The sequence below is a fragment of the Ostrea edulis genome, chromosome 5, assembly GCF_947568905.1.
Source record: "Ostrea edulis chromosome 5, xbOstEdul1.1, whole genome shotgun sequence".
In the NCBI taxonomy this organism is placed as follows: Eukaryota; Metazoa; Mollusca; class Bivalvia; order Ostreida; family Ostreidae; genus Ostrea; species Ostrea edulis.
The window spans coordinates 63,621,731-63,648,754 of record NC_079168.1 but is presented as its reverse complement, the minus strand read 5'-3'; the positions used below and the strand labels follow the sequence as shown (position 1 = coordinate 63,648,754).

General features: G+C 36.6%; 2 protein-coding genes across 2 annotated transcripts in view; one reads left to right on the top strand and one right to left on the bottom strand.

Annotated features, from left to right (window-relative positions):
* The window catches only part of LOC125651750 (putative lipid scramblase CLPTM1), a 16,099-nt gene extending 13,654 nt beyond the window's left edge, over nucleotides 1-2,445 (bottom strand). Inside the window, exons 1-4 of the mRNA XM_048880498.2 lie at nucleotides 2,306-2,445; nucleotides 2,060-2,153; nucleotides 1,363-1,542; nucleotides 377-535 (exon numbers count right to left, since the gene is read on the bottom strand). Coding sequence (XP_048736455.1) covers nucleotides 377-535; nucleotides 1,363-1,542; nucleotides 2,060-2,134 — 414 coding nt within the window. The 5' untranslated portion in view covers nucleotides 2,135-2,153; nucleotides 2,306-2,445. The remainder of the gene's footprint in view (nucleotides 1-376; nucleotides 536-1,362; nucleotides 1,543-2,059; nucleotides 2,154-2,305) is intronic.
* On the top strand, nucleotides 2,335-27,024 carry LOC125651755 (menin-like). The gene is made up of 6 exons (XM_056165094.1): nucleotides 2,335-2,749; nucleotides 6,169-6,321; nucleotides 9,083-9,267; nucleotides 12,051-12,091; nucleotides 12,370-12,594; nucleotides 22,249-27,024. The coding sequence occupies exons 1-6, from the start codon at nucleotides 2,335-2,337 to the stop codon at nucleotides 23,411-23,413; spliced, it is 2,184 nt and encodes a 727-aa protein (XP_056021069.1). The 3' UTR covers nucleotides 23,414-27,024.

Below are 27,024 nucleotides of genomic sequence, written 5' to 3'. Positions count from 1 at the left end.
GTAATCACGTTGTAATCGAAAAATGTACAGTCGTTAAATAGAGGTAAAATTTCGTGAAAATACACGAAAAGGTTGTAAAAATCATGGTCGTTGGTCGCGTCAGACAGGTGGTCGTTTAATACAGGTACAATATATAGAGTAACGTCTTGGGGGGAACTTTTTATGGTCACATACGACAGTGAGTCGCTTAATACAGTGGGTCGCTATGGCAGTTTTGACTGTATTGCCGATCTTCATATTTTCATGCTTTAAGAGGAAATCAGCTATTATGATGATGTAGTATACCTCTTTAAAACCACAGTATATCAGAAATAACAGTCTATGACTTATCAGTGGTTCATTAAAAAAAAAAACTAATGTTTTCTGTCTAACTCACTTGTGGTGTATGGACTTTGCTCTCCATGACATAGGAACCATCACCATTAGGTCCACTGATCCAGTCCCCATACTCCAGACCTTTCTGTACCCAGAATAGTGCCTCTTTATTGTCAAAATCAGTAAACTCCTCTTGTTCCGACAGGAAGATATACATGTCCTACAGAAGGAGAAATGTATATATGATGAGATTATGTTCTACAGAATGAGAAGTGTATACACATTAGGGCTGATTGAAAAATCATGATTAGGTCATGCTCTACAGAATGAGAAGTGAATATTCATTAGGACTGATTGAATAATCATGATTACATTATGTTCTACAGAAGAAGTATATACACATTAGGACTGAATGCTTGGAGCACTGTCAAAGTTCTTTGAGGAAGAACATGGGAAGTGTTCACAAGATGATCATAGTTTAAGGAAGTTCAGAATTTTTTTTTTTTTTTTTTTTTTTTTAAATATTGACCCTAATTTTGTAGATGTTACCAGAAACAAAGTTAATTTGTTTTTTTAAACCTAACAAAATAAACAATATCCATACATAATTTTGTCAGCATGACTTCAATGTCTAAAGACTTAAAACTGACCAATCAACAAGTGTCCCATCATGTAGTGCTGTTGATCATAGACATTATAACAAAATGTGCAAGAAATTACTATTATTTTGATAATCAAAGTCCAGAATGACAAATCAGAAAACCATCAAAAATAGATATGTACATCTTCCCATCATAGTGGAATCTACTGTGCAAAAAGTTCATAACAGTCTCATGCATTCTGTTAAAGAAACAATGCTCATAAATATTGTGGGCAGACAGACAGACAAAGTGAAAACTATAGGGCTTTAAGCATTCAAGCCCTCTGATGATATTCTTTGAACAACTTGTGCATAGTTTGATCAGAATGAATTATAGAAAGTCAGTTCTCTTAAATATAAACTCTGGCATAAACTGGAATTTCTTCTTTAGAGAAGCCTCTTATTACCATATGCATGCCTTTAGAATAGATATTTTGAGCATAAGGGGTTTTCCCTCCTTTTTCATCTGTTGAATTGGCTGGTGGTGTTGTTCCTCTCCTGAAGAAACTGCTGATCATGTAAATGATAAGCATTCGCACCGCCAAGGATTTCAGTGTTGACCATACCCCGGGTCTTGCTTGTTCTTGCTAAAAGACACAAAGTAAAACATGTGCAATAACATTATGAAACATATTCAAACAATTCGTGTGATGAATTAACTAAGAATGATTCATGGCTGGACCGAACTGCCCTGTCTAATTAGATAACCATTCAGGTATTTACACGTTTTTCAGAATCAAAATGTGAAGGTTTGCGAAGAGCAATGATCAGTGGATGTAGACTATGCCTGTCCACTTCCCTAAACCAAAGAGAATACACAAAGGCCTGCTCCTGGCTTGGGGGAAAATCTGTTTGAAAAAAAACAACAACTTTACAGTTTAGATAGACTGTTGTTATTTCTTCGCATACTTAATTTGTTGTACAAGCCCGGAGCAAGCCTCTGTGCCTGGACTGATAAGATTCCATCAATGCAACGTGTCTTTGTCTCATTTGATTCATGACTATGTAAAATGAATATATCATCACAACATACTTTGTTAGTTTGTAATTGACATGAAATATCGTATTTATTTTTTAAACATGATTAGATCTAAGATGTTTTACCTGTGCCGCCCCATTGGCTTGTCCGCCGTCAGCAACGTTCCCGTTTACACCTTGTGCCAGCTGAGTGTCCGCCATGTTTTCTTGGTTTTGTAATCTAGAAACCAAAAGCAATGGAACAAAATTTTTAATTTCAAAGGATACGTTTTTAAATTATCTTTAAATAAAAAAGAAGTTTCTTAAGGAAACTATTTTTCTGGTAGTTAAGTAATGTTATCTACAAAATACAAATCAAAACATGGAAATTACCTTTAGAGAGTAAAAATTTAGCATTAAAGATGGCGGGATTCCGCGATAGGGAAAAACAATTTTTCCCACTTCAAAATGTTCAAGATGTTGTAAAATTGTTTCGGGATCAATTGACATGTGGCGAGGAGCCTAATTTATCACTGCTGTCAATCATTCTTGGAGTCATCGAAAATATTTTGACTGTCAATCGGGCAGTACCAACTGAAGTGGACAATTCCTCGAATCTGGAGCCGATATTCCCGGTTGTCGAACTACATACAATCGAAGCCCTTTATTCCAAGTTTGAGACACATATCAAACGATCTGTCGATTTGACAAAGTTCCCAGGTCCCCATGCTACAAGAGAGCTTGTAAAACACGTTTCAGACGTCATATGGGGTTCCCTTACACGAAGTTTTTACAAGGACAAGGCGCATTTACAATCGTTGTACAGCTTTTTAACGGGTAAAAGTATTGAAATACGAATATGAAACACTAATTGAAATGATTTTTAGCAACTCAGTTATATGAATTTTGAGTTTTTATTCTCATTTAGAGTTGTCATGCGATTAGTTTTCCACAAACTCGAGTCAAATGTGGGTTAATCGGTGTAGCCATTACGAGAGCGCGTCATTTGATGACGCTTAATGATAATCGATGTATGACTAATTATCATATTACAAGCAGATGTGTTGACTATTGATTTTTCTTACTCCTGCTTTCGAACTAAGTATTCATTATTGAATTTGATTAGACCTATCTTTTTGTAGAAAACGCAATGACAGGCTTGACTTCTTAAGTTACTTTTCCTATTAAAACAATAAATTTGATAAATAATTTAACTTCAAGGAGGCATTTATTTAGTTTTTAGATAATGGAGAACTCTTTTATTGACACTAGTGCAAGTAATATCATTTGATAATACATATGAATTAAATCGCTTTGAAAAAAAAAAGTAAATTATAATAGGTGTTTGTAGAGCAAGATAAAAACATTTACAGGCCAAAAAAGAGTGAGTGTTTTGTTAAATGTGCCCCCCCCCCAAAAAAAATAGGGTAGGTAGGTTGGTGATAACATTTTTTTATTTGATATTTATTCAGTAGACTGATAATTTCCGTGAAATTAAATACATAGACATATAACGGATCATTGTCTGCCATTTGAGCGCTTTGATAGACACTTTTTCAATTGTGTTTGGTACAAGTGTCTTTTCGACTGTGCTTTGTGAAAAACTGTATTAGTGAAACCAATTACAGTTTGAAATTTGGATATGAAATAAAAAGTACTTGAGTCGGCGGGTAAAAGTAGGGTCGGTTGGGTTACTGGAAACACACGTTTTATTTTATTTTTTGGCCTTACATTAGAAATATATCGGGCAGTTTGAATTTTAATTCTAATTTCTAAAACTTTATAACGATTTGATTTTTAAAGCTAGAGAACACTTTCAGAGTGCATACATCTGTCAAATAACAGGACTGGATTCTATAGGTAATTAAACCTAGGACTTTTACTTTACCAGTCAGATGCTCAAAGAATATGCCGGTTCGTTGGAGTTATTATACCCCCCGCAACAAGTTGTGGGGGGGTATACTGGAATCGGTTTGTCCGTCCGTCCGTCTGTAGACACAATGGTTTCCGGGCTCTAAAGCATTATCCTTTCCACCTACCGTCACATTATCATATATATGGACTACCCATGGGATGAAGATGTTCCCTATCGATTTTGGGGTCAAAGGTCAAGCACACTGGACATCGAAGTAGCAATATGGTTTCCGGGCTCTAAAGCGTTATCCTTTCCACCTACAGTCACCATATCAGACATATGGACTACCCATGGGATGAAGATGTTCCCTATTGATTTTGGGGTAAAAAGGTCAAAGGTCATGCGCACTGGACATCGAAGTAGCAATATGGTTTCCATTTAAATTCTTTAATGGCTTTTTTCATCGCATGGAGATGCTGTGTTCCTAGATACCTTTTGGATCATAATACTGAAGTTTTACCTTTTACCAACACCCTTTGGGAGATTGGGGTAAGCGGGGGGTATTCTTAGTGAGCATTGCTCACAGTTCCTCTTGTTTCCCATTGGAGAACTCTCATACATAGTAAGGCGCGAAATTATATGTTTACAATTTACATGCTGGAGTAGGATAAATATTCATCACTTCGTAAGTAGGCAGTTTCATCACCCGAAATTGGTGGCACATAAACTAAGTAAATGATAAGTATTCAGGGAGTAATAAAATGTATGGAATTCTTTTTATATCACATTATTTTGTTGCTTGTATATATCATATCCAGGATCTTACTTGAAAATATGACATTGTTTTAAATATTTCCACTTTAGAAAAATATTTCTTTTGATAGTATTTTGTATTTCCAGAGTTCTTGAAATTTCTTTTGAAGTGTCAGACATTTGGTCCGATACTGTTAGAAATAATGTCAGCCCAAACAAAATTTTATCAGTCCAGAAAAAAATGCATTGCTTTTGAGGTTTTTATAAATTTTATTTATAATCAACTACATGTGTTATTGTATTCAATCTCCATCTCAGCTATACATTCATAAATTCTCCTTTCATACCCTTTCGCATCTTCCTCACACTCTGAATCTTCTTCAATTCACCGAGTCACTTTTTTGCTCCATTTCTCTCTCATCCTCCACTTCTGTCCCATCCTCCACTTCTCTCTCACCCCACTTCTCTCTCACCCTTCACTTTTCTCTCTATCCTGTCTATTCCTCTCAACTTCTTTCTCATCTTCCTCTGTAATCGTTTAAATTACTCTCTCTCACTTTGGCCCGGGTGTAGTTGGTCTCGCGACTTTGAGCAGATGGTGTCACCTAGTAATAGGTAAAACCGCATCAAACAAAAGTCATTGTCTCCCAGATTCCCGGTTTCTTTTCTCCTCGTAGTTCTCACAACAGATTCCTCACGTTTACGTTTCAATGTCTTGCCGGATTTAGCATCGGTTTGAAAATTTATGGGCCACATGGCCGCCATTTTTCCCGGTAAAAAACGGACTTCGATCCCGATCTTTTATCGGCCATCAGGACCGACAATTAAGTAATTTTTGTCGGACATTTACTATTATCGGATAATCCGACATTACCGACACTTTTCAAGAACTCTGTATTTCCCACGTTTACATATTTTAATAGTAGCAGTTTTAATACTTTTCATCATCTGTCCCACTTGAGCATTTAAAGTTCCACTAAATGCACTTTCTACACAGAAAAGCTCTGATCTCAAAACTGGCGTATTTGGTCATCCTGGATGTGTCCACGCAGTGTTCAATTTGGCATATTTTTATTGTGCAAATGCAAATTTGTTGTGGGAACAATGGGCCCCTTTACAATTGATCAGTGTTTACCAGGTTCTATTGTATATGTAATACACATGTAGAACGTGTTGCCTAAGTACTAAAAATGGGGTATCTAATAATTTAGTGTGCATAATAAAACAATTTAATAGGAAGTAATGATATTTGTGTGTGTTGTAATTAGGACTTGACTGAAGCAGTGAAAATGAAACACGTATCTGGTTGTTTCGAAGCTGCAGAACTTAATGTAAGCTTCCTAGTCTTAAAAATTTGACTTGAGCGATATAGTGCCATGTTATAAAATCTTCAGTTTATGGTACAGCTATTCAGTTTGCATGATACTGCGGCCACATAATTTAAAATCAAATTAATGAACCTGTAACAAGTTCTTCTGTTTACCTAATCATTAGTCAGTAACACAGAAGAAAAAATAAGCAAATGAAAAAAAATTATTTGACAGGTAGTTCATGTAATATTAAAGAATGCTATTCTATTTCATGTAACAAATTCCTAGAAATTTATATTCTTTTGATGGTAACATTCAGCAATGTTGCTCTGTTTCAGGTAACAAGTTGGACTGTTTCGGTGTAGCCTTTGGCGTTGTCGCAGCTTTTCAGATCCTGAGATACAAGGACGTCCATCTCGCTCTCTCTGAGGACCACGCCTGGGTTGTGTTTGGGGAGGATCTCGCTGAGACGGCAGAAGTCACCTGGCATGGTATGTAATCATATCTAGATAAATAATCGAATATACATGGACTAACATGTGTAGATTTGTTGGAACATATGTCATTGCAGGGATTGACATTAACTTTTTGTCTCACTGCTCTTCAAATAAACTCAAACTTTCACTTGTCCAATTGAAAAACTTGGTCTTTCGAAATTTTTAAAAAAAAATTCTAATACACCTATGAACAGGTAATTTTTAATTGTAAGAGTTTTCAACTGTGAGTTATAGCTTATTATTACGATTACATAAGTCTCACTCTGGGGCATTATTGTAGTTTGTAGTTGACAACAACCAATGAAAAAATAACAAATTTCAAAGGCTGACATAGGGAAATTGGATCTTTTTGCCGCAGATAAGGTGCACACGAACTGATATAATGCTCTCAAGTCTGGAGAGGGGAAGTGGTTCACCGCCCCTTTCCTCTCGAGCCACTTCCCCTCTCCCCATTCTTTTGGTTAAACAAAGGATCTTTCACGATATGAAATTTTCTGTTGAAGGAGGTGACTTAGATATCATCAAGCAAATTGTCTCCAGCGAATTCACATTGTAATTGTGTTCTATCCTCTTTATGTAAATGTGTCCCCAGGTCAAGGTTACAAGTTAATATTTCATGTTTGATAGAAAATGGTTTTTAAATAAAATGTCAATAATCTTCATGTAAATATCTTAATTATCTTCATGCATATACCATATTTATGCGCCCCCCCCCCCCCCCCCCCCCCCTTTGAAAAAGAGGGGGCATATTGTTTTGCACCGGTCGGTCGGTTGGTCTGTAGACCATGTGTTGTCCGCTCAATATCTTGAGAACCATTCACTTGATGATAATGATATTTCATATGTGGGTTAGTTATGAGTAGAAGAGGATCCCAATTGTTTTTCAGGTCCAAAGGTCAAGGGTCAATCTACTCTCGACATTGGAATATAATGTCCGCTCAATATCTTGAGAACCCTTTGCTTGAAAAACATCAAACTTGGCACACTGGTACATCCTAAGGAGTAGATGACCCCTATTGATTTTGAGGTGATATGGTCAAAGGTCAAGGGTCAAACTGGGCATAGGAATATACAGACCATTCAATATCTAGAGAACCCTTTGCTTGACAGACATCAAACTTGGTATGCCAGTACATCTTCAGAAGAAGATGACCCCCATCGATTTTGAGGTCACATGGTCAAAGGTCAAGGGTCAAACTGGACATAGGAATTTATCACGCCTCAGACAAAATTGTTGAAATCTGATTGGTCAGATCTTGGTCACATGACGCCGTGAAAAAAACCGTATCATGCGAGTAAAATCCGTATTGGGCGAGTAATTTTATTTATCGTCGGGTTCGACTTGCAGCCGTTTCAAAAGGAAAGACATTTGACTAAGTTGTATGATATAGACCCCCCACATATACAGTTAGAGGTCTTCGACGTGATAAATTCGTTACACAGTCAGTTAGTGACCTGATACGGAAAAATACATGGTGTGAAAAGAAAACCCGTACGGGTTTTCTTTTCACACCATGTATTTTTCCGTATCAGGTCACTAACTAACTGTGTAACTAATAATACTGTCCGTTAAATATCTCGAGAACCCTTTGCTTGACAGACATCAAACTTGATGCACTGGTACATCTTCAAGAGAAGATGACCCCTATTGATTTTGAGGTCACATGGTCAAAGGTCAAGGGTCAAACTTGACATGGGAATATACTGTCTGCTCAGTATCTTGAGAACCCTTTTCTTGACAGACATCAAACTTGGTACACTGATACGACTTCAGGAGAAGACGACCACTATTGATTTTGAGGTCACATGGTCAAAGGTCAAGGGTCACACTAGACAGGAATATACTGTCCGTTCAATATTTTGAGAACCCTTCGCTTGACAGACATCAAACTTGGTACACTGGTACATCTTCAAGAGAAAATTACCCCTATTTATTTTGAGGTCACATGTTTAAAGGTCAAGGGTCAAACTGGACATAGGAATATACTGTCCGTTCAATATCTTGAGAACCCTTTGCTTGACAGACATCAAACGTGGTACACTGGTACGTCTTCAGGAGAAGACGACCCCTATTGATTTTCAGATCACATGGTCAAAGGTCAAGGGTCAACTGGACATTGGAATATACTGTCTGCTCCATATCTTGAGAACCCTTTGCTTGACAGACATGAAACTTGGTACACTGGTACATCGTCAAAAGAAGATGACACCTATTGATTTTGAGGTCGCGTGGTCAAAGGTCAAGGGTTAAACTGTACATAGGAATATACTGTCCGCTCAATATCTTGAGAACCCTTTGCTTGACAGACATCAAACTTGGTACACTGGTACATCTTCAGGAGAAGATGACTACTAATTATTTTAAGGTCACATGGTCAAAAGTCAAGGGTCAAATTGGACATAGGAATATACTGTCCGTTCAATATCTTGAGAACCCTTTGCTTGACAGACATCAAACTTGGCACACTGGTACATCTTCAGGAGTTGATGACCCCTATTGAGTTTTAGGTCACATGGTCAATCCACTCTTGACATAGGAAGATATTGTCTGCTCAATATTTTGAATTGATGATACTACTCTCAATTAAATGATGTGTGTGTGTATAACCCTTTTCAATTTTGCACCATGGGGGGCATATGTGTTTTACAAACATCTCTTGTTCTGTATTCGTTTTCTTTCGATATGTATGTGCCTCAGCTCTTGCACCTTTTGTGCATATACGATATTGATGTACATGCATTGGTATGTTAACAGGTAAAGGAAATGAAGATAAGAGGGGCCAGCCCATTACTTCAGGGACTGCAGAGAAGAGCTGGTTGTACCTGAATGGTTATCCTGTTATCTGTACCAGGGAGATGGAGGTGTCCTCCATAGTTAGTGGAATAAACCCCTCCATCACAGCCACCATGGACAGTGTAGAGTTGGGATCATTACAGCAGGTACTCTTGGAGGCACATGATAGCTTTAATACCTCAACTTAAACATAATTTGATATATTTAGCTGATTTCCTGAATATCATTGTAAAATGACTGAATCCTTGCAAAAAGTGCATGATGGCAGTTTAATGAACTGATACACACTTATTCAAGAAAAACTAGCTACTTCATTTTATTTTCAATATGAAAAGTTCTGATAAGTGTCAAGTGGAATCATGAATATTCATTATAAAATGGAATTGCATCATAAGTTAATTGGTCCTCATATAAGAACCAGTTTGTGATAGCAAACAGCGACAATCATGACAAGTAGATTGTGCAGATCCAGGTTTTAAACACTGTATTAAGTTTTATTCTGGTTTTAATGTTTGAGTATGATAAAACTATGGATACTTATCAGCACCTCTCTAACATATTCAGGGGCCTCAGTAGTTATAGGGTATTAACAGGGTTCGAAATTAACTTTTTCAAGCACTAGTCCGTACGGACTAGTCACTGTTGATGTTCACTAGTCCGCAAAACATTTGTGCGTGTTCGAAGAACGGCGCTCTCGAATGCACTCCAAGTGTTTGGAAGCTCAGGATGTCATAGTCACACAAACACTTAACCATGCAGGTAATTAATCGACCATAAGTTCAAACATCTAAGAGACTCTGACAAATCTTGCTAAAAATCTTTACCATATTCAAGATTGATTTCCGGATTTTCACTAGTCCGTACGGACTAGTGCTATAGAGAGTTCACTAGTCCGACATGTTTTTTACTAGTCTCGGACTTACGGACGTGAGTTAATTTCGAACCCTGATTAATGAAGATTAATTAATGTGCCTTAATCTGATGGAGAGAACACATGTATAGGTATTACATGTGTATGCTCGCTATTAAATTTTTATACACTCGCCAAAGACGGGACATATTATGGTATGGCGTGTCTGGACCTTGTGGGCAGCTAGGCTACAGACCGAACCGTAAGCTCCAGGATTTTACAACTTGGTACATTTGATCACCATAATGAGAGGAAGATGCCTATTGTTTTTCAAGGTCAGAAGTCAACGGTCAAGGTTGTAGTATTACTTAGTAGGAAAACCTTGTAGGCAGGATACAAACCCAACTGTAAGCAGTGATTGGGAAGACCAAAATGGTGTATGGGACTATGGCCCCACGGTTCAAGTTTTCAATGGGCCATTTTCAGATTTAATGGGCCATCAACATATTTTGAATGGTCATTTTCAATAAATAGCAAATGTGCAGTGGAACATTATTGTTTTAAATGAAACTCTGAACCATGACCACAATCTTTTCCACTACTCTTGAAAAATTTTCTTCTTTGTTTTAATTTTCCTTTCTCAACAGTATCATTGCTTTTATCGGCATTGGTATTTGATGACGGTCTTTCGTATTTTTATTATTTGTTGTTTTTTTTTCACTTTCTTTCGTTTCTATATAATATATGTCCTTGGACTTCCGAAGCTCAAACATTAAAGTATAAGGACGAGCATGTGGTGTAAGAGGAAACAGTTTATTGGTTATCTATTTTGATTTGTATTGCTTCAACCAATGAGATCTGGTGTATCAGAACACATAGGAATTAAAAACGAAAGTACAAAAAATAAGTAAGTCGTACCCAATTCACTTCTAAAGAAAGAAAAACGTAAGTTACAATTAGTGATGGGCAATCGGGGGGGGGGGGGGGGGGGGGGGGGGACATTAATCAATGATCGGATTAATCAGATGTACCTTTTCGATTGATTAATAGAAAAATAATCGAATTTTAATGATTTCAAATTTATGGCATAAATATATTAAATTTACTTCATTTTTTACCCTAGATATTAAGTTAATTGGAACAAAATCATAAGTTAATTAGAATAAAATCATTAGACAATAGATAGATTGTATCTTGTTTAACCTCTCTCTCGAGAATTTTTCACTCATCTGGAGACGTCCAAAATCATAATTAGAAATATGAAGTTAATAATCCCATACTTTCGATTTTATTTTCCCGGGATAGGGATAGATCGCTCGACTTTTGTTGTTCTTATGGGATCCGGGTCAGAATAGAGCCTCATTACCCCTTGCTTTTTATAAGAGGCAAAATCTGAGGCACTGTGTCACAGCAGGTGTGGCACAATAAAGATCCCTCCCTGTTCAAAGACTGTAAGCGCCGAGCATAGGCAGGCAATTTTACAGGCCTTTACCGGCAATGGTCAGTGACGTCTCCATATGAGTGAAAGATTCTCAAGAGAAACATTAAACAATCTTATCGGATGATTCAGCTTTGTCATCCATTTTTGATTTTAGATAAGTCGTGGCAGGAATATTCGTATTATTTTTTTGAAATACCGACGTCAGTGATTTTCAAAATGACAATCGATTATTCACATCGTTTCAGTTATAGCGACCGACAGTCGAAAGTCGGCGACAATCGGTACATCACTAGTTATAATCGACACTTTGGCGCATGGATTAGATAATTTAATGCGCCAATTTTCACCTGAATGGGACTATTGCGCAGGGCCTTCCCAATCACTGTGTAAATTCCAGGATATTGTAACTTGGTACATTTGATCACTATGATGAGAGGAAGATGCCTATTGTTTTTCAAGGTCAGAAGTCAAAGTTCAAGGTCGTAGTATTACTTAGTAGGAAAATCTTGTAGGCAGGATACAAACCCAACCGTAATCTCCAGAATATTGCAACTTGTTATTTATTGTAAACCATTCTTGTTTCTTGAACTGAATGAATGTGAGGTTATATTTTACAAATGACCTATCTTACATTTCAGGAACTTTTGTGGTTGCTGTATGATATGGGCCATTTGAAAATGTAAGTTGAATGCTTCTCCAATGTATTTAATGCACTATACTAATAGAATCTCATTCATCAATATATACATGTATTTAATGCACTATACAGCTGTATCTCATTCATCAATATATACATGTATTTAATGCACTATACAGCTGTATCTCATTCATCAATATATACATGTATTTAATGCACTATACAGCTGTATCTCATTCATCAATATATACATGTATTTAATGCACTATACAGCTGTATCTCATTCATCAATATATACATGTATATCTGAACTGTTGAAGGTATCCAATGGCACTGGGTAACCTTGGAGATCTGGAGGAAATAACCCCCACAGAGAATCGTAAAAAGCCACTTCAGCTGTTCCAGGAGGCTATAGCTAACAGTCAGGAGTTCTATAATGACCAGCATGTGTACCCATATACCTATCTTGGGGGATATCTGTACCGTAAACAGGACTACAATGGGGCACTCCAAACTTGGGCTAATGCAGCATCGGTTATAAAAAAGTATGTACAGCTTACTCCGGATATATTGAAATTCAAGGGACCAATCTTTTTAATTCAGTATAACCGAAGTTCAAAATAAGCGAAATCAGCAACGTCAGCCATATTGGAAGCTCCCGTTCTACATAATCATAATATCGATCCCGATTACAAATGCAGAACATGAATCATATTACGTTGTTCATTGTCAATTTATTACTTTGCAACATTTGAATAATGGAATGAATTTATTAGTCCACTTAAGATTTTTATTTGAAAAAATCAGTGAGCTTTGTTTTTGTTTCATATTGAACTGATTATAAATGAATATTTCAATTTCCTGCAGGCCTGCAAAAATCTTGTCATCAACATTAGGCAGCTTCTGCACATGTTTTCAATTTACATACACAATCGCGAGCTTGATTGTCTGTCACTATTTCGTCTGGAATGTCCAAATTTTCGTCCTCACTCTCGTCATCATCGATTTCCTCACGATATGTTTCTTCAATGATATCAGTAGTAAGTTCTTCCCTGGAGACAATCGCCGTATCAATACAGTAAAATATCTCTATCTCGAAGTCCGAGGGACCTCGAAAAAACTTCGAGATATCCAGGGGTTCGAGATATCCAAAATCTATCTTGGATATATTTTTGAAGGAGGATATTTGATGCATAGTGTGGGATTTGCATTATAAACAACAACTCCGTTGCCGTTTCTTATAGTTTAATACAAGTTGATAAATTAATATTGTGGAATTTCAAAGACAAACATTTCGTTGTTTTTTTTTAAATATATATAAACATCCAATTGAATTGCCATTGTGTTTCAAAATTAAGATGATCGTGCCTGTATGCTTACTTTAAGATGTCCAGGCTCGACTGAGATGCAGTTATTGCATTGTAATGAAAGAACCTATCACGTAAGAAACAAAAAAGAAAAGACAGATTTAAAAAAAAAACGTTTAAATGTTTATTAAATAGATTTTCGTGTTTTCTCTGTACTAGTTTTAATGATGAAGCGTGTGTTATTAAATGCATAATCGTTATTAAGAGCATTACCTTCAAGCGTACTTTGCCAATTTTGTGCGTTTATCTAACCCACATGTTAATGATAGAGCGTGTGTCATTCACAACACCATCCCTAGAATCGGGTGTTAGTTCATAATTGGCGGTGAACTTTAGCCGTATTGTTGGAAGGCTTCACTAATCACCTAAGCTGTTGAACCATTCATCGCGACTTGGTTCTACTCGGAAAAGGCGAGCGTGGATTAGCGGTCATTAATTATAATTGACGTAGCTGCGGGTGTGAATGTGTGACTTAATGATGCCAGGTATGGTAAACAGAGCAGACAATCGACTGCACTTCGAGATAAACCAGGTGAATTTAGAGTATGGGACCTTGAAAATACTTCGACATAAGCGGGGTGTTCGAGATTACCGTGTTCGAAATATCAGAAGTTTTTTTTTAATTATTTATATAGGGAAAACGGCCGGGACCGGCGGTCGACTTCGACTCAAGCGGGGTATTCGAGATAAACCATATTCGAGATACAGATATTCTACTGTATTTATATAGTCAATCATTGGAATTTCGGAACCGCTTTACTTTAAAAGTTCACTAAGTTCTGCAAGTGACATGTTATCTGTAAAGTCGTCTGCGTCACATGTTATAGGAACTTCAGTCTGACATTTTGGTGCGAACCTGGCCTTGCGAAAACAATTTTCAATGCACTGAGACGACAGCATCAACGATGCTTTGTGCAGCCATTCAATTGCAGTTTTGACATTGATGCAAAAATCACGTTTTTCGTCTAGACATTTTATTTTATCGACAATAAGAAGCTTCCTGTAGTAGACTTTTGTTGATTATGCCCTGGTCCATAGGCTGCAGCAAAGATGCCACATTTGGGGGGAAAAGATAAGAGTAATTGATTGCAGATTTTCAATTTTTGGGTGTGCTGGACAGTTATCAATGAACAACATAATTTTTCGTTTCTCCTTCTTAAATTTCTTATCCAGCTGACGAATCCAATCTTTGAATATGTCACTGTTCATCCACGCACAAGAATTTGCGTAGTAATGCAATGGTAAACTCTTTGACGTTTTTAAAACATCTAGGGTTTTTGAATTTACCGATCACCAATGGTTTTAGCTTTTCTGAACCATCCTTATTTGCTCCCACCAATACAGAAATTCTTTCCTTACTGCGTTTCCCACCATGACATTGATCACCCTTCAGATGAAGAGATTTTGCTGGTTCACACTTAAAAAATAAACCAGTCTCGTCAGCATTGAAAATGTTCCTTGTATCATATTTTTCTGTTAATTTGGGCAATTTATTTTGAATCCAGTCATCTGTCATTGTTTTATCTACACTTTCACTCTCGCCACACACAGCTTTGTAAGCTATACTACGTCGTTTTTTGAAGCGCTCAATAAATCCGGATGAACATTTGAAATCAGCAATGCCTAATTTTTTGGCGAATTCTTCAGACTTTTCTGTTAGGACGTCACTAGAAATCGGTATATTTGATAATCTTGCATTTATAAACCACTTGAAAAGACAGTCTTCGATCTCTGTATAGTTTCCAGATCGCATACGTTTCCGTGTTGGGGAAAAATCGCCCGATTCCATAGCCTCGGTGATAGCGGCACGCTGTTTGAAAATCATGGTCAAAGTACTGGGGTTAATTCCGAAATCCTTTGCTATTTCAGATTTTGGTTTCAAATTCTTATCTATTGCAGTTATCAGGTCGTATTTTGTGTCCAAGGACGTTTTTTGTTTTCTGCGGCGTGGACATTTTAACTAACGATCACAAAGTGCTCATACTCCACTATTATTTCATTCTTACAAAAACATGCAGTGAAAACTAATCATTTACAGACACCCTTGTATGTACCTGTGTAATTACAAAGCCACCAACCGTGACGATTGTCGACTTGATGGGGACTTCAATATAACCGGTATAAAAACAACACATTATCACCTCAGCGGACAGAGAATTGGCTTCAATTTAAGCGATAATTCAATATAAGTGATTTCAACTTAACCGATAATTTACTGAGGCAGGGGATTTTGTTTTACTTCAAAATAAGCGATATTTCAAAAAACGACTTCAATTTAAGTGGAGTAAGCTGTAGGACTTTTTAGTATTATTTCTTGATATAATATGACAGACATACAGAATTGGCTGGACCATTACAAGTAGAAGTAAGGCAGTTCATAAGATGGTTATATGTGTGCATGGATGTAACTACAGTTTTTATGTTACCCAAAATTTGGGGGGGGGGGGGGGAGGGAGACATATAGATGCACTCCTATCTCCTAAACCTTTCATCAGAAATTGATCGCAATTGATCACAAATATTCCTCGGGACAGAGACCTATAGACTAAGGTCAGTTTGGAAAGGTCAAGGTCACTTGAAGCATATACCTTATGTAAGAAAAGGTGTCTTATTTCAACAGTTTTTTAACAGGTATTGATCATATATCACACAAATAAGTAACAGGCAAATGGCTTTCAGACAAAAGCCACTCAAGGTCATTTTGTAAAGGTCAAGGTCACTCAGTCAGACCATATACCTTTAAATATGTGGAAAAAACATCTATTTCAACAATATTTCAACAGTTACTGTAAAGTATCATGTATTGTGCGTACTTGTGTATTATGAGCAATTAGTCCTATGTATCGTGCACATAAAAAAATGACAGAATGAGTGTGCAATTTCTTAAATTAAGGTCTAAGTTCCACAGGATGAATAAAATTTATTGGAAAATTGCATTTAAAAACTATGGTGATGGCAATGACAGTGTTCAAAGAAGTATGTACGTGTACTTATTGCATACATATGCTTATTGCATTATTATGTCTCCCCTTCCCAGAAGGGAGACGTTATGTTTTAGTGTGAATCTCTTCTTCAGCTTCTCATACAAAGTTTATCTGGGCCATAACTTTTTTTGTCTTTTGACATAGGCCTTTGATATTTGTTATGTGGGGTAACCATGATAAGACAGTGTGTCGCTTGCCAATTTTGATTACCCTTGACCTTTTATGTAAAGTTCAAATAATAGAAATTTTGGGGGCATTTTTTTTTTTGTCTTTTGACATAGACTTTTGATATTTGCTATGTGGGAATACCATGATAAGACAGTGTGTTGCGTGCCATTTTTTTTTTTTTTTTTTTTTTTTTTGACCTTTTATGTACATTTTAGGGGTATCAAATGGGATTTGGGTCTAACATAAAATTCTATGAGGTAAAATATTAATTCTAAAATTCAACAGTTAAAACTTGACAAAATTATATGATAGGTAGAGTCTTGGGGTCTTCAGAAATGAGAAGAGAATGACTCCAGTGACCTTTGACCATGAACATAACTGGTATAACTTTAGAACCAGGACTAATAGCGACATGGGATCTTCAGAAATGATCATAGGATGATAGGGCCTACAGAGGAGCTCCCCACTTTAGCTGTGACATATGGCATATGGTCTCTGATGATTTAGTAAAACATCAAAGTTTGAATTTTGTCATTTACAATGCCCCAAGATGTTCATTAATACCTTAACTTACAGGTTTGGTATTTTATTTTGCTGAAAAATGTGTTTCAACTTTAAGAGCTATGCTGTCTATTGAAGTCGGGGTTGTCTGTTTTTGTTAAATCTCTATTGATATTCATTGAACGACCGGTTTTTAAAGCCTTTGTTTATATCGAGCACAAGATTGTCCAAATTTCTCCTCTCTATTATAATTCTATTTCGTAATGAAGAATATTATACCCAAATGGCGAGACTGGACAATCTTGTGCTGGTGGTGAAATTAATAAAAATCTACACCTTTTTTAAACCCATTTACCAATATTGACCTCGTCAGGCCGCACAATAGTGTTGACTACATGTATACATACCAAATGAAGGAGGGGGCAGCTCCTCCTTCTTACCGTTGTTACTCCAAGTGTTATTTGGATTTTAATCAACGAAGAATACACATTCTCTCTCTCTCTCTCTCTCAATGTCAGGCATTCAGTCTATTTTATCTGCTTAAAGCTGTATGATCCTAAGTTCATGTATTAAAGTTATTAATTCTCTTTCGAAAACATCATGTAAAAGAAAACGTTTAAAAAGTTAATATATAGAGAGTACGCCAATGGTAGGCGTCTATGAATAGCCCCACACGCGTAAGGGGAAAACCCAACATGATGCATATAACTCAGTCAGATGATATTTGATCATTTTATTTCTCTTAGCCTTAACCTTATGGCATGGTACTATTTTAACAAAATACACAGCTTTACACAGATGATTAAGTACCTTTGAAAGTCTGAACTGGACTCAGAATCACTTGATTCATGCATGGCCGAGTGAAGATGGATTGTAAACGCTGATTGAAAATAGAATAATTCTGGTTAAAACATCTAAGATAATGTATGACATTCTCATCAATACATGCATGAGATGGTTTAAGAGCGTTTTAACAAGGTGGAAAATAAAATTGTCGAAATTCGGACTATACAACTTTAACGATTTCAAGTTGTATAAATAGCACTTTGTTGTGGGATTTAAATACCATGAATAAAGGAAAACCTTATCAATTCGGGGAATAATTCTGTAGTTTTCAGGCTGAGGGTAGCCATTTTAAAACTTAGTTTTCTACCCATATCTTCCAATATCCCAGGGGAAAAGGAATGTACACTTTCTGGTTTGTAGGATTGTATCTTGTTTAACATCTCCCTGGAGAATTTTTCACTCATATGGAGACGCCACCAAGACTGGTGAAGGGCTTCAAATTTAGGCCTTTGCTCGGCGCTTACGGCCATTGAGCAGTTAGGGTTCTGTAGCGTGCCACACCTACTGTGACACGGAACATCCGTTTTTAAGGTCGTCTTTGAAGACCCATGACATTCACACCTGATGCCGAGCGTTTGGCGATGAAACTATCGGGATTCGAACCCAGGCCTTCCGTATGCGGGGTGAGCACTCTAACCTCTAGGCCACTGCGGCAGTGTACACTTACTGTAGATACATCAGTATTTAATATTTACCCAAAATTTTAATGGTTAAATCATTTTTGGTCTTTGAAAAGAGGGATAGTAAAAAGGGACCACAAGCTACAGCTAAAGTGGGGAGGTCCTTAGTATCAAGGCTAAGGGACCCTTACTCAAGTGACCTAGACCTTTGATTTCGATCATCAAAACTCATATTACTTTAGAACCGGTGTACAAACTAGTTATCTCCAGTTACTTTAACCTTGATCTTAAAAATTCATATTATTTTACAACTGGGACCAATAGAGACATGGAATCTTCAAAAATGATAAAAGGATGTTGAACCTACAAACTAGTATCAAGGTCAAGTAATTTCAATGACCTTGATCATAAAAACTTGTATAACTTTAGAACTGGGACTGATAGAGACATTGGATCTTCAGAAATGAGAGGATGTTGGGACTTACAAGCTCAGATCAAGGTCAAGTGCCACCAGTTTTATTAAAGGAAACAATGGAGGGATTATTTGAAAAATTTCAAACTCAAGGTTTTTGTAATCTAGATTTTTAAATGAAATTAGAATTGTCATGGATTGTCATTTTCACAAGTCAAGGGTTTATTCATTACCTTGCACTAACCCTTGACATCAGTTGCTATATAAAAAGTTGGGCTCATTAGACCATTATGCAATCCACTATAAATAAAACATCCAATGAAATCACTGCATCTTGTTATGGTGTATATGGATACAAATGACGCAATCTCATACTGCTGTATTGATAAACACGCGCAATTGTTATATATACACCACTAATTACGTTTATTGATAGTAGATGAAGTTTGGAAACCTTTTTGCTTAAGACAATATTGGATTGAAATAGCCATAACTGTAGGTATCAATACATGTGTTTTTATTTGAATCTCTCGCTTCACGTTGTTATAAATAGAACTGCATTCTCATTGGTTCCCACTCTTTTGTGGAAACAATCAGAACGAGCCCAACTTTTTGATAGTCACTGATGTCGAGGGTTAGTATGAGGTAACGAATCAATAAACCTTGACTTGTGAAGATGATGGATTGAGTGCATGGGAGTTATTAGTGTGGGAGGGGGGATAGTAGTACTCAGAAAAAGCCCACTTTTCTACAGCCAGTACTTCGTTTGGGAGACCTTAAAAACAGATGTAACGGTAGGCATTGTCATGATAAAGAGAAGCCTGCTACAGTCTTGTGTACCATAAATACAAATTTGTGGCACTTCACCTAAAACTGCTGAAATCTCTACACGAGTAAAAAATTTCGAATGGGACATAAATCAACATACAAACAAAAATATCCCATAAATAATGTTCAACTCGTGTAGGCACCTAAAAAATAAAAGACAGGTAATCTCCCACTCATGTAGGAACCTCAAAAGAAAGACAGGTAATCTCCCACTCATGTAAGAACCTCAAAAGAAAGACAGGTAACATCCCACTCATGTAAGAACCTCAAAAGAAAGACAGGCAATCTCCCACTCGTGTAGGAACCTCAGAAGAAAGACAGGTAACCTCCCACTCATGTAAGAACCTCAAAAGAAAAACAGGTAACCTCCCACTCATGTAGGAACCTCAAAAGAAAGACAGGTAACCTCCCACTCGTGTAGGAACCTCAAAAGAAAGACGGGCAATCTTCCACTCATGTAGGCACCTAAAAAAAAAAAAAAGACAGGTAACATCCCACTCACGTAGGAACCTCAAAAGAAAGACAGGTAACCTCCCACTCATATAGGACCTGAAAAGAAAGACGGGTAATCTCCAACTCATGTAGGCACCTCGAAAGAAATATAATCTTTTCAAGTATTGGATAATGCATGTATGGCTGTACAAGTATTTAATTTAGCAAAATTACTGTTAATCGTCACTGATCAGTTTGCAGGACCATAAAATTGTGAGCATTACACTCCAAAGGTCTATTTCGGCTTCTCGTGAATATTAGCATGTAATAAAAAAGTTATAATAATGTTTAATGTAAGCAGTTCAACATTTCAATCCTTCTCCTTTGCTTTTGTGCAGTGATGTCACTAATAAGTAAATGTACACAGTGCATCTTGTGGTTTCATCTCTTCTCACAGAAAGTCTGGTTTGTTTGTTTGTTGTTTTTTAGCCGAGTTGCAACGAAGTTGAACTCGGCTATTGGTTTGGTGATGCGGGCGGGCGTCAACAATTGGTTTCCGGATGATAACTCGAAAAGTTTACAATCTAATCAAATGAAACTTTGATATATTATTGGGTACCAGGAAAGGAAGACCCCTATTGATTTTGGAGAACAAAGGTCAAGGTCACAGTGACCGAAAATAGAATGAAAATTTCAGAAAAATTTGGTTTCCGGATGATAACTCCGAAAGTTTAAATCCGAATCAAATGAAACTTTGATATATTGTTGGGTACCAGGTAAGGAAGACCCCTATTGATTTTGGAGAACAAAGGTCAAGGTCACAGTGACTGAAAATAGAATGAAAATTTCATAAAAATTTGGTTTCCGGATGATAACTCCGATAGTTTAAATCCGAATCAAATGAAACTTTGATATATTGTTGGGTACCAGGTAAGGAAGACCCCTATTGATTTTGGAGAAAATAGGTCAAAGGTCAAGGTCACAGTGACCGAATTATAATGAAAATTTCAGAAATATTTGGTTTCCGGATGATAACTCCGATAGTTTAAATCCGAATCAAATGAAACTTTGATATATTGTTGGGTACCAGGTAAGGAAGACCCCTATTGATTTTGGAGAAAATAGATCAAAGGTCAAGGTCACAGTGACCGAATTTAGAATGAAAATTTCAGAAATATTTGGTTTCCGGATGATAACTCAGAAAGTTTAAATCCGAATCAAATGATACTTACAGATATTGTTATGTACCAGGTAAGGAAGACCCCTATTGATTTTGGAGAAAATAGATCAAAGGTCAAGGTCACAGTGACCGAATATAGAATGAAATTTCAGAAATATTTGGTTTCTGGATGATAACTCAGAAAGTTTGAATCCGAATCAAATGATACTTGGATATATTGTTGGATACCAGCAAAGCAAGGCCCCTATTGATTTTGGAGAACAAAGGTCAAAGTCACAGTGACCGAATATAGATTGAAAACTTCAGACAAATATGGTTTCTGGACAGTAACTCGGAAAGTTTAAAACTGAAATTAGTTCTTCACAATTATAGATATGCCACATCATTCCTGACTTTACAATGTATCCCATGCAACTCGGCTCATGCACCCCTGGGTGCATATACTGATTTTTTTCCCTTTGGTTGTGTTAGATCATGAAATCAAGTGATCAATGAAATATATACTAATTGGTAAGAATTTCCACAAAATTACATACCAGGTCCTCTAAGTTTGATGCCCAAAAAATTTGATGAAACTGCAGATCTTTTTGAAATGGCAGACGGACAACCAAGATACTGAGTCCAGATTACTTTTTGGAATTTTGTATGCTCCTATTGTCAACTTATCTTTATAATGCTGGGGGGGGGGGGAAATTGAAAGTTGGCATGCAAATGTTTCTGATGGGTTAATCAGCCTGAATGTTAGTTTTTCACTGCATGTCTTCCATGTGTTTGGGAATTTTGATTAATTAATTATCAGGTCATATTAAAAGTATAAATTTATGTCAGTAATTTACACATTTTCTGAAAAAAATATTTCAGGTATAATTACAACAGGGAAGATGAAGAGATCTACAAGGAGTTTCTTGAGATAGCAAACGATCTCATCCCCTCCATGATGAAACATGTAGCAGGGGAAAATGCTGCCAGAATTCACCACACCTCTTTACTGTATAGCCCAGAGAGCTATGCCAATTTCTTAAGATTTTACGATGGCATTTGTGAATGGGAAGAGGATAGCCCCACCCCCGTCCTTCACATAACATGGGCCAAACAACTAGTGTTCTCAATTTCCAAATTTGACCACAGTGTAAGGGTAGGCGTGGATTTGAAAGGAGAAAATGGGGATGGAGATGACAGCGAGGATAGTGAAGATGAGAACAGTAGTGATGAAACAAAGGACAAAAATCAAAATGTCAAGGAAGAAAGTTCTAGAAACAAAACAGAGGAAACAGTCAATGAAGAAAGTATACCTGCTGGGAAAGGCAGGGCTGGAAAGCTGGGTAGGAGAAAGGCTGTGTCGACTGTCTCTAAAACAGGTGCAGTGAATGGAAACACTGACGAAGACAAGATAAAGAGTGCTATTCAAGAACTCGAAAGCAAAGTGGGCGGAGAGGAAAATGAGAAAGAGGATATTAATCCAAACATACCAGACTTGGCAAATCCAAACATACCAGACTTGGCAAAAGCTTGCAGTGAGTCCATTCTAAACCCCGAGTTTTTACTGGGAGGTGGAGAGCCATTTACTACTGCTACCACCACTACTACGGTAACAACATCACACTCGGAGGCATCATCCCGGGTGGATCTGGATGAGTTCCTGAGCAGTAAGTCCAATGGATCCCCCTTTATGGGAATGACTGTTGACTCCATGTTGAAGGCAGAGAGTCCCTCGGACATGATCATGTTTAGAAAAAGACCTCCATCCACTTTTACTCACACACCTTCCCCTCTCCTGGAAAATCGGGAGGGACAATCAGAAACAATCATTCCTAGTCCTACACCCAACGAACAAGGGCCCCCTGTTATCTTATGTCTGAAGAGTCAGAAGATGAAGGGCTTGAAAAAGATCTTTTCATCGTCCAAGTTAAATGCGAGTGCAATTAAGTTACAGCTAACTGCTCAATCACAGGTTCACTTCAAACACAGCAAAAGAAGTACAGATTCAGATTTATCAACTCACAGAAAGCGATCGCGAAGAGAGTGAACAGGGATAGGATGTTGTATCTGTCTCCTTCACAAATTTGTTCATTGTTTTTGAGTCCATGATAATTTCTCCTCTGATGTTGACCTGTCTTTCAGCTCACTCTATGTATCTGTCCAATCATTGACTCGGCCATCTGTAAATAGTCAAAAGTCGCGTCATCACTCACATCCTAAATAGCTTGTTTCATGTTCAAGTAGACCAAATGATGGGACAACTACATGCATGTCAGTATAGGTTGCCATTCAATTTGTTTTTCTATTCAGAATGACTCATTAGCTTGTTTTTGTGACTGATCAGTATTAAAGAATTCTGTTTATTACGTGATGTATGTTGTATAAGGCTTTAAGCTCATTGTAATCGACTTTGCAGTTCTGCAAGAAAATTCATCTAGTTAATAGACTTTTTAAGTAATTGATTTATGGTAAAATTCTTTTGGGGTATGTGGCAGTATCACCATAGATAATTGGAGCTTTATTAGTGGAGAAATGTTGTTTAATTGTGCTAGTATTCTGGAATTTATGAAAATTTAGTGTACACATACTTGTACTTTGGTAACTAAGGGGCTTTAAGATACACCAGCACTGAATATATATATATATATCTAGCACACTATAATGAAGCATACATGACTGTTAGGGCATTTTTTAATTCTGTAAATATAGATGTAAAAAAAATTGTGTGTAACATGGTGAAAAAATATAGTGTTGTCACGGTAATAGGATAAAGGTGTTAGATATTGATGTAGTGTGTAAATAAAAATATATTTAAATTAATTCTTGGTGCCATTGAGAATGCTGCAATTTAGTGGAATGATTTTTTTTTTATAATTCCATAAAAAAAATTTGGGGAGGGGAAATTGATACTTGTGCTTTACATGGTTTTCCACGAAATTTCTGTTAAGATTTTTTCAGACGTGTTTCATTGTTGGATTTTTGAGTCAATTTTTAATACTTGAGAACTTTCTATTTTATTAAGATGTTTTTTCCTCATGTTTACTTTTTAAAGTTGTACATAGTTTTTATGACTAGCTTGTTGATAATTTTTGTTATCTGGTCCTTGCTCTATCTGTTGTGAATTTGGACACCGGGAGGTTTTTAGCTCTTCTTATTAATATGTACAGAAAATGTGAGGCTTTTAATAAATCACCCAGTTTCTGAAGAATCAAAAATTCTTTCTAGAAAATTTTTGTGGATAAGAATGTTGATCTGTAAATCAATAGACAAATTGACAATAGAACCTTTCATAAATCCTTTTCACTTTCAGGCCAAAGGTCACTAGGCCATGTACTTTGCTACAACTGTCCAGCAGATAGCTAGGGAACTCTTGATCCAATAATAATAGCTATCCACCATTTTTAGAAGGTCATGGGTCGTAATTGACCCCTATTCATTTTAATGTTCAAATTTGAAAGGTCACAGGGAATTTTCCAACTGTTTTTCGAACTCTTTTACTGATACATGTAGTTATCAAACTTAATAAGAAGTTATGAGAAGGCTAGGACATGTATATTTTCCTATCTGTTTTTGGTCATGATTGTGGTGAAACAGTCAGGGAACATTACTGGTTCTACATTCTGTAACTTACCTGACTGAAATCAAACTTCATGGTTAATACATGACCCCCCCCACCCCCCCCCCCCCCCCCCCCCCCCCCCCCCCCAATGTATTATAGGTCCAGAGTTACTTCTAAATTTTCAACTTGTGCATTTCAATTTAGGAGAAGAGGGCATTGTACAGATTATCTGAAATCTTAAAAAGAGATGTGTTTTGGTGTGTTTTTTTTTTATATAAACTGATTGGATTGGACAGTGGAAGATGTTTTGCACAATACTGTAGAGAGAAAATTGTTCTCATCGTATGACTGAATCTGATTTAAGTGAATAGTGGACTTACGGGTACTAGGAAAATTCTGAAAACTGTTTCAGCAGCTAATGTTTAGTCAAGTGTCATGCTTTTATTTTTCTCTGAAGCTGTGTATCATTGAAAAAGTTTTGGATTTCTGTGCATATTTTAGGAGTTGGAACATATTCATGTTTGTTTATTTCTGTAGACAAGTTAGACATCTGAGTCTTGTTGTCTTGTTTGCCTCAAATGCATTTTTAAAGTTTCAATATCATTACTACATCATTATCTTGCAACAAGAGAGTTGACTGGATATATTAAAGTACAGAACACTACTAGTCTGATTGATAGAGTATATGAAATACACTGACTGTGGTTTTATTCATGTTGTAAGGGAATGTCCTGCTCAGTGGACCACTTACGGATTTTGTTTCCTCAGAGAAATGAACAATATTCATAGAATTTGCCGCAGCATTTTTTCAAAAAATCAGATTAATGCGTATATCATATAGCCAGGTTTTTTGGGAGGGGGGGGGGCATGTATTTCCAAAGATTCACCAAAATAAATATCGCTAAATGAAGTACATTAGTGTTCATTGTATATATAAATTAAAAAGAGTTTCGCCAAATTTTATCCACCAAAATTAATGGTATGCCTTGTAGACCCAAACCCACCAAATTTGTGTCTCGCTAAAAAATTTTTTATAAAAAACAGCGATACAGTATTACTTATCATTACAATTTTTCTGTGATGAATGGAAGGCAATGCTTGACATTTGACTCTTGTCTACAGAGTTGAGTTGTTTATTGTGCACCGTCCCTTGTTATGATTTTATCTGATGCAAATCCTGTTACATTTGTTAATTATAAGATTTGACCAAGCAAGTTGAGTTTATGGTATTTTCCATTGTGAAAACCTAAGTGAGAGACACAATCCACAAGGTTTGAACTTTGTGCAATTGAAGTGAAAGTTTATGATTCTTGAACTAAGTCTGTAGCCTTGATTTTATCATATTCACACACTCTGTATGTATGTATTCACCTTCTGGGGAGCAGTGATTGTATAATTCTGTACACAACACTTACACGAAAGCTTGTGGTTTGGTTTTCTCAGTAAGGTTTTACATTTGGTGCTCATTACATCAGTGGAAGCAGGCAGCTATGCGATCTATGTTATACATTGATAATTGATGGGCTTGATTAGGCTAATCCTCTGCAATTCCTGGGTTTATACTCTTACAGACCTGTACATTTGACCCCATGTAAAATATTTCTGCATAATCATTTGTAATATTACAGAGAAACAAATGTCAAATCTTTAATCTATATATGTGCCAAAAAAACTGTACTTCTTGATAAAAAAATGAAAGCAATTGTCATTTTTGATGCAATAACAATTTTGGACACCCCCCTCTCCATTTTACTAGTGCTGAGGATGCACGCCTTTGTTTTGATGAGGTTCAACTCAGCTGTGATTTGACATCAGAACGGAGCTGAACCTTGTTGAAATCATTTGATGTATACATAAGCTTTGTAGATCATTGTACTACTGTGTAGATAGTACTTGTAGTCCTAATTTCCTTTGTCATTAGTGTTAAGGTATTGTTGCTACGGATAATTGAAGTAGATCTGTATCAGAGTCCAATTTTTCTGTTGTTGAGATTTTTATTTACATTGCACCGTTTCTTTGTTGTTGTGTAGACGGCAGGTTTCACTGCTTAGCATCATTGATGTATTGTCATTCTGTTTTAAATAAATTCTCAAAAAGAT

Excerpts from the sequence above, each read along its gene's own strand:
- LOC125651755 (XM_056165094.1), top strand. The coding sequence starts at position 2,335 with ATGGCGGGATTCCGCGATAGGGAAAAACAATTTTTCCCACTTCAAAAT. Across the intron at positions 2,750-6,168 it reads GTTGTACAGCTTTTTAACGG|GTAACAAGTTGGACTGTTTC; the intron begins GTAAAAGTATTG and ends GCTCTGTTTCAG. Across the intron at positions 9,268-12,050 it reads AGTTGGGATCATTACAGCAG|GAACTTTTGTGGTTGCTGTA; the intron begins GTACTCTTGGAG and ends CTTACATTTCAG.